The sequence below is a fragment of the Daktulosphaira vitifoliae genome, unplaced genomic scaffold (genome assembly GCF_025091365.1).
Source record: "Daktulosphaira vitifoliae isolate Bord-2020 unplaced genomic scaffold, ASM2509136v1 Scaffold_2, whole genome shotgun sequence".
Classification (NCBI taxonomy): domain Eukaryota; kingdom Metazoa; phylum Arthropoda; class Insecta; order Hemiptera; family Phylloxeridae; genus Daktulosphaira; species Daktulosphaira vitifoliae.
This window is the reverse complement of record NW_026099573.1, coordinates 34,403,035-34,411,443: the sequence shown is the minus strand read 5'-3', so window position 1 is coordinate 34,411,443 and position 8,409 is coordinate 34,403,035. Positions and strand designations below refer to the sequence as shown.

At 24.5% G+C, this 8,409-nt stretch overlaps 1 protein-coding gene across 2 annotated transcripts in view; it reads left to right on the top strand.

The window, feature by feature from the left end:
- Nucleotides 1-2,932: 2,932 nt before the first annotated feature.
- Nucleotides 2,933-8,409, top strand: part of LOC126899893 (uncharacterized) — a 54,240-nt gene continuing 48,763 nt past the window's right edge. The window contains exons 1-3 of one of the 2 annotated variants that reach the window (XM_050675144.1): nt 2,933-3,119; nt 3,913-4,077; nt 5,632-5,702. In XM_050675144.1, the coding sequence (XP_050531101.1) occupies nt 3,012-3,119; nt 3,913-4,077; nt 5,632-5,702 (344 nt within the window). In that variant the 5' untranslated portion in view covers nt 2,933-3,011. The remainder of the gene's footprint in view (nt 3,120-3,912; nt 4,078-5,631; nt 5,703-8,409) is intronic. The other variant, XM_050675139.1, reaches the window with a different exon arrangement.

Sequence of the window (8,409 nt, the reverse complement as noted above, 5' to 3'; positions counted from 1 at the left end):
AAAAAAAACACATCTTAGTAAAACCAATACCTTCTCAGCTTCGCATCGAAGTAAATAGGAAACTTCAGTACCTAAGGTAGATATAGCCTAGCCAGCTATCCCCCGTTGGTCCCTTAGAATACTGTCAACGGGCATTTAGACTAAACCCCTAAATAGCGACGTAACACATTGAATAAAATTCCCTCAGCAAAATATTAAAAAAATATATGCATCTTATGATAAGACCAACGCATTTTTTTCTATTCTTAACATCTGAAAATATACTGTAATTTTTACGGAGAAATTCTATACTCTACACAATTACAAAATAATATCCTTATTTATATCCTGATTAGTCGTTTTTAGATTTAACAGTATAATTTATAAATAATTTATTACAACAATTAAATAAAGTATGAAATTGATATTTAATAATTTAGTATTGTAATTTTTGCGGATAAATTATAAAAATTTATTTAGTAGATATTACTTTTACGGGCAAATATGTATAATAGTTGAAGGTCTAGATGAATACTTAAAAAAAATAATTTTTGTTATTTTTAAATAAATTTACTGGTTTACAAGAAATTTTTATTATTCACCAAAATATACTTTTCTAAACCCATTTTTGCGCCTATTGCAAATTTGCAATGAAAGTTTCGCATATTAACTAAATAATAACGAAATCCTTCTAATTAATATAACAAACATTTATGTTTGATTATTATGTTACGTATGAATACTCAATAGATATATTTTAATTAAAAAAATACGTAACAAGCAGTGTGTATTATTTTTTTTTATTTATTTCAATATTTATTTATTTTATAATATACAAGACACAACATAATCAAACAGAAAAAAAACACAAATAAATATTGAGTACGCCACAGACGGCAATGAGTATAGAATATAAATACAAAATATCTAAATAATTAAATAAGTACAGCATACATAGAAGTTTAAATTATTAACATACAAAATTAATAATTAAAATACATCGCTACAAATAGATTTTAACTTGGTTAAATGGTCATTAAAGAAATCAAAATTTTTAATTAAATTGCAAAAATGTAGCATTCTATTGACCGGTGAATAATAACTATAATTCTGACGATATGAGTTAACATAAAATAAATTATTAGATCGGAGATGAAAATTAGGAACATTAAAAGGAATTAGACTTAAAATTTCTGGACAATCTACATTATTATTAAGGAGATTATAAATCCAAAAAACATCATTGCATTTTCTCCTGTAAGCAAGGGAAGTTAAACCAAGAGAGATTCCTATTTCATCGATCGACACATTATAATCCCTAGACCTAAAAGAAATGAAGTGTAAAAAACGTCTTTGTATAGATTCTATTCTATTAATTTCACATATTTTATATGGACACCAAATAATAGATGCATATTCTAAAATTGATCTTACCAAAGAAATGTACAAGGTTTTGATACACAAAATATTATTGAATTCATTACAATTTCTTCTCAAAAAGCCAAGTGTTCGTGAGGCTTTATTGTAAATATTATCTATATGGTTAGAAAAAGATAAATCGCTGGATAATATAACTCCTAAATCTTTAATACTATAAACATTAAGCAAATTACAACCATCAATCGTATACTGATTAATATTTTCATTTTTAGAACGAGTAAATGTTATCTGATGACATTTATTTGTATTAATTACTAATCCATTTTTTTTACACCATAAACTGAATTTATCTAACTCTGATTGTATTTATAAATCTGATAGTAATTATGTGCAGTATATCGATATAAATAATTATTTAAACACCAAGAGTGGCTTTGAAATGCTTATTAAGACTTTATTTAAATGATTTATTACAATAAAAATACAATAAAACGTTTTTATCGAAATTTTGAGTTTTCCTTATAAATTTACTGTTAATAGTAATTATATAAGTTTCTGATCACATATCAATCTAAAAAATAGAATATTTATTTCCACTAAAATTTTCTATTTAATAATATAAATTATTAACTTGCAAGGTGAGCTAAAAACCCAAGCGTATAAGACTAAAATATAAGACGCAGCCACCGTATACTACGTGTACGCATAGATAAAAAGAACTATTAAAACTAAATCAAAATTCAAAGTTCCTTTTCTTAACTTTGAGGTGGAAAAATAATCAAAATAAGTTTAAATTTATATTTAATGTAATTTAAATTCATTTAACTTTTATTAAAATTGATGGACTCTTTACGATTGCTAATCCTTATAAGGTAATTTAGAATACACACAAAACAAATTTTAACATAAAAATAACATGTTTTTTTAAAGACGGTAGCCATTTGCATGTAGAAGATAAGTAGTCGGGACAACATTTTTTTTAATTTTTAGTATGTAACGTAAGCTTAATTTAACATATATTTAAAAAGCGTAGTATATCCGGAACATTTTCAAAAGTGAAGTTGTAAAAGTTGTTATTTTTAATCACCCCTTGTTGCAAATACCTAAGGTTTCAATATAAAAAAATATTATTTTAATTTATTAATTTTTCAAAAAGTTTTAAGAAAAAAAAATATCAAAATTTACAGATATTAAAATCGTACTTTTTGGGGTAATTTGCGCCACTTACGGAAATTTTTTCAATTTTCAAGGGCAACTAGATACGATTTGTGATATATTTTTGTTTTATCGAAAGAAATCAGTTCTGTGAAAGCTGAGAAAAGTGGCAAAAGATACAAAAAAAAAAAAAAAACATCATAGTAAAATTAATACCTTTTAGCATCGAATCGAAGCTAAAAAAGTACAGAATATTTGCTGAAACGAAGTTATTAAGTCAATAATTTCAAGTTAATAAATAAAATGTAACATATTTTTATCACAAATTCATTTATGTAAAATTTATGAAGTTTTAGTAACATTTATTATAACAAAAATAATTATTAAGTATGAGTATTTAAATCTGTTCTTTAAGTTCTTTTTTTTAAATTATTTTTTATTTTTAAATAGTAACTATTTAAACACTATCGAAAAGTATTATTCAATTAAAAATAATTATGAAATATTCATTCAGTTTTTTAATTATGTTTTATTTTCTTGTGTCATTTACATTAACTCTAAATCCTGACGAATCCAATGATAATGTCAGCTTATCAGATTCTGTTGTAATTTTAGTTTATTTTAAATATTAATCACTATTAAACATTTTAAAAAATAGGTTTTTAAATGAATTATAAAAATAAATAATTACAAAACTAGAATTTAGAGCGTAACATAAGTTGATACCTAGTAAAATTTACATAACATACATAAAATTTTGCAATAATATAAATTGAGTAATATTAATTTACTTTGATACAGCTATTTTTTTGCATATGGTTAAATTATTTTTTTAATTCTAAGCATTTCTTAATGTCAAACTTTTTTTTATAGTTAATTCGGTAGTTTTATTTTTAGCATTTTCATCAAAGCCTAGAGCCTTGAACTGATAGTTGTAAATAATAATTCATACTTAATTTCATTGTTTTTATTATTTTTATTTCAAATAAGAGATAAAATAAAAAAAATCCTAGCACAGTTGAGTTACGTCAAAGCGTGACGTGGCATAGTTGAGACGAGTTTAGATGATATCTGACAGCGATTTAATTCACTATCATAAGAAATGCTTCGATGAAAATCTGTAGATAGTGTTTAATTTTAAGAAATTGGTGGATTATTCCAAGAGCAATATTAACTCTATGTCCTTTATTATTCTTAATTAGCAGTTCTATGATTTATAAGTATAATATATGAATATATTATAGCAATTCAAAGTAGTATGAAATTTTATTTAATTTAGTATTGTAATTTTTACGGAGAAATTCTATACTCTACGCAATTAAAAAATAATTCTTAGGGGTTCTTAACAGCATCGAAGCTAAAATTTATGTTGTTTTAATGTTCATTCAATAATTGCAGCTTAATGATGAAACTGACGAAGAAATAATTCTTTTTAAAGAAAAATTCAATCTTAAGAAGAATACTAATGGCTATGTTACCTCAGAAGAACTTGCAATCATTAACGCATCTGATCAAATACATACTGACAAATCCAATAATAATGTCAGCTTATCAGATTCTGTTGTAATTTTAGTTTATTTTAAATATTAATCACGATTAAACAATATGTTAATCTACGGCTTCATTAAAAATTTAGTAATTCACTATACATGATTATTTCACTCTTACTGGACCAATTTTTGTTTAACGATACTTCAAAAGATCACACAACATATCTAGTTGAATCTTTCAGTAGCATAATTTAGAGAAGTTTATCTGAATTTTTGTTATAAATGAAAATGTTTTGATATTATTTACAATTTCCTTTAAACAGTCATTGTTGATATTTTTAGTTTTCACTTTATATTAATTGGATATTTAAGGTGATTCAAATGTTAAAATTACTTGTTTCGATTTAATAGAAAAAAAAATTAAAAGAATTTTAACTTTATATTCTATGTCAATTAGATTTATATAATGTTCATGAAAATCATTACACTCTCCTTAAAGGTATATTAAAATAAATTAAAATATAATGCCAAGGGTTTATAGAATAATAGCATATTTTTTAATATGAAAACCATCGTAATAATACATAAATTAGTTATTATAGAGTATATAGAGTTATTAATAAGAAACGCTTCAATGCAAATCTGTAGGTAGTGTTCAATTTAAAAAAAATTGATGGATTCAAAATATAAAATTAACTCTTATTTGATTATTTATATCGTTATTAGAAGTTATTATATTTAAAAGTATAATTTATTAATAAATATTTATTATAGCAATTAAATAGAGTATGAAATTGATATTTAATAATTTAGTATCGTGATTTTACGGATAAATTTTAAAAAATTTGCCAGTTTTTAGTAAAAAAAATTGGAAAAATGTCAAAAATTAGCGATTTTTAATTTTGTATTTTTTTTTGGAGATTTCCCCCATTTACGGAGAATGAGGGAATTTTTGATGGTAATATATTCTATTAGATACGATTTGTGACGTTTTAACATATTGTTCATCAAAATCAGTCCAGTGAGAGCTAATAAAAAGTGATAACAGACACAAAAAACATATCTTAAGAAAAATTAATAACTACTCCGTTTTGCATCGAAGATAAAAATTAGAAATTAGAGCCTATATAATTTTTATAAATGGATGAACAATTTTTTTTTTTTAACTGAAATAATTTATTTTCCTTCATTTTGATATTTAAAATTTCCTTAAAACAGTCAATGTTGATACTTTTAGTTTTAACTCTATATTGAAATACTTTTTTATAAATTGAACAGATTATTACTAATATTTCATTGACTATACTTCAAACTTTTGCATGACCAATATCTTTTTTTTTTTTTTTAATATTTTTATCATTAACCAAAGTACTGTGATGGTTTAAAATGGTATCAAATTTTTTTTTCATTTTCTTTTTAAACTCTGAGCATTTCTTTATAGTGAAAATTTTTTTAGTTAATTCAGTAGTGTTAATTTTAGCATTTCCGACAAAGTTGGAGCCATGAATTAATGGTCATAAAAAATAATTCATACTTAATTTTATTGTTTTTATTATTTTTATTTCAAATAAGAGTTAAAGATAAAAATTTATATTATTTTAAAGTTGTGTTCATTCAATAATTGCAGCTTAATGAAGAAACTGTCAATGAACTAAAGTGCCAATTTAATCTTAAGAAAGATACTAATGACCATGTTACCTTAGAAGAACTTATAGAAATCATTAATTCATTTGATCAATTAGAGATTGATGCAGAGGATGTGGATTNTATATATATATATATATTATTAATAAATACAAAGGTGTATTTTGATATTACATATGACAATTGTAGAATTAATTATTTATTTAATTATAATAATATGACGTATGAGCATGATATAATCATAATTACAAGCAATTCTCTAAATATGTTTTAATATTTGATTTATACCTTATACACGTTATCTGAATAACTTATAGTATGCTATTAGACATTTTTTTTTCTTAACACCCGCCGAATTTGTTACGAATCTCTCTGGAACTGTTATCAAGCATTACTTTATGGTAGCCTATGACGTCTATAAACAAATAAAGAAAATAGGTAACAACTAAAATTCAGTTAAAGAATAATTGCGTTCTGAACCATATAATGAACTACTGACAAAGGCAATAGTATGATGTTGTTAGTCATTACCTATTTTAAATAATTCAGCACCAAGCCTGATAAGGAAGGCATCAGTTGCAATAAAGGATTGTGTTATAGTTTAAAATTACAAAGTAAAAATATAAAAAATGATCGTAAGAATTAATGGGTATTTTGACCAAGGTTGTTTATTTTTGGGGTTTGATAAATTCGTGAGCAACGAGGTTCTATCGACGTTGTAGAGTCTGTGGGTTTAGAACAATTAAGACAAGTAGATATAAAAAGAAATGATTAAAGTTCCTCTATAGAGGTATTACAAATTACCCAACTGGTAAGTACTTGAAATAATCCCCGGTGTATTATAACAAAGAGGCACATTACATGGTATTCTCACGAATACCTTATAATGTGTTTATGTATAAGGTACGAACTAGTCAGTAATAATTAATTAAAGTTAGAAAATGAATATAAATAATCTATTGCTTTATCATTCTTCACTCAGATTATTAATTCTAAATAATTGGTTTAATATAAATTTACTTAATATTTTTATATAGCTTCCGTAAAAATGTATAATACTTCTTTTAAATAAATAAATAAAGTCTTGACGAAAAAATGATTTTATTCAATATTGTTTTAAAATGTACCGATGACAACACGGGATCGTGGCTAGTTTGATAAAAAGGAATTAGACAAAAGAATCCTGAACTCTATATTGAATTCAGAGTTTCAAAAAAAGTGCCGGCTCGCTCTCTGGCACGCTCGCTCACAGACGTGCAAGCAGAACTAAGGCTTATTATATTATTTTTAATTACCCCCATCATGGTATGTTGTTGTCTGTGCTTTTAGTGATTTTCAGTTTATTGTATTAAATTGAACATAACATAATAATTAGAGTCAGAGTTATTTAATTACCGAAAACTTTTTTGATTAAGGCATTTTAGCTAAAAGGAACTACCAATTGACCTTTTTATTGTTTTATTTGTCTTTATAATAATGTATTTATAATACAGTAATACGGCACATTCCCTATATATTTATATATATGCTCTTTTTAAAATAAAAATATTAAATTTAATTAGTATATTATATATGGACCATTTTGATTTTTAATTACGTTGCGAAGCTGAGAAGGTATTAATTTTACTATAATGTATTTTTTTTTTGTGTCTTTTACCATTTTTTCTCAGCTGCCACCGAACCGATTTCTTTGAATGATTTGTCGAACAATCACAAATCGTATTTAGATACGATTAATCGAATACATTACCATTTTTTTTTTTTTTATTAGCTTTCAATACAAAATATTATTATAGCTTAACAATTTAGAAATTTAACAAGAGAAAATAAAAAATAAAAAAATAGTACAATTGATTTTACATTAACGAAATTACAATAAAGTTACAGTAAAAATAGTTAAATTAATAAACCAGCTGAATAAATGAAAGAAATAACTAAAGAAATTACATTGAGAGAAGTTAAGTTAAAAATAGTGCAACAATTAATAAGAGAGATATAATGATGAGATAAATAATTAAATAAAATCGAACGATTACTTTCAAAAGCACAGCAGTCAAAAATTATACGAGGAAAATCGCAGAGAACTTCATTGTCATGTTTGGGACAGAAAGGAGAATTGTTAAGGGACATTCCACTTCTAAATTTATATTTGGGGTAGAGTAAACTGCGCCTAAGATAGTATGTAAACAAGAAGTCATTAAAGAATTAAGCTTTTTACGGTGCACGTTGGAGGCAGAAGAATATAATAATAAATATAATATATATAATAAAATGGAGATGACGACAATTGAATAAAGAAAATATAAATTTATACAGCACAATAGGAATATTGAGGGAAAGAATACACGAAAAAAGTAAAGGAATATGAACAGAATCGAAAGCACTACGATATCTATAAAGGCAGTTGCAGTAAAAAGGCGGTTACAAAACGAATGATAAACAGACCCAACAAAGGAAGATAAACATTATATAGTACCTACACCATGTTGAAAGCCAAACATGTTATTAGGTAATAGAGAATTGGCTTCAAGAAACCAATCGAGGCTAGTTTTTAAAATAAACTGAGTTATTTTGCATAAAGATGAAGAAAGAGCAATAGGATGGTATGCATGGCTTGAAGCACCACTTTTAGGAATAGGAATGACTTTGAAGGTTTTCCAGGAATCAGGTATGATATTATTAAGCCATAAATCATTTAAAATAGATAAGAGTATATCAAATGCTTTAATTAGAAGGTGTTTGAACATTATAGGAGAAATAC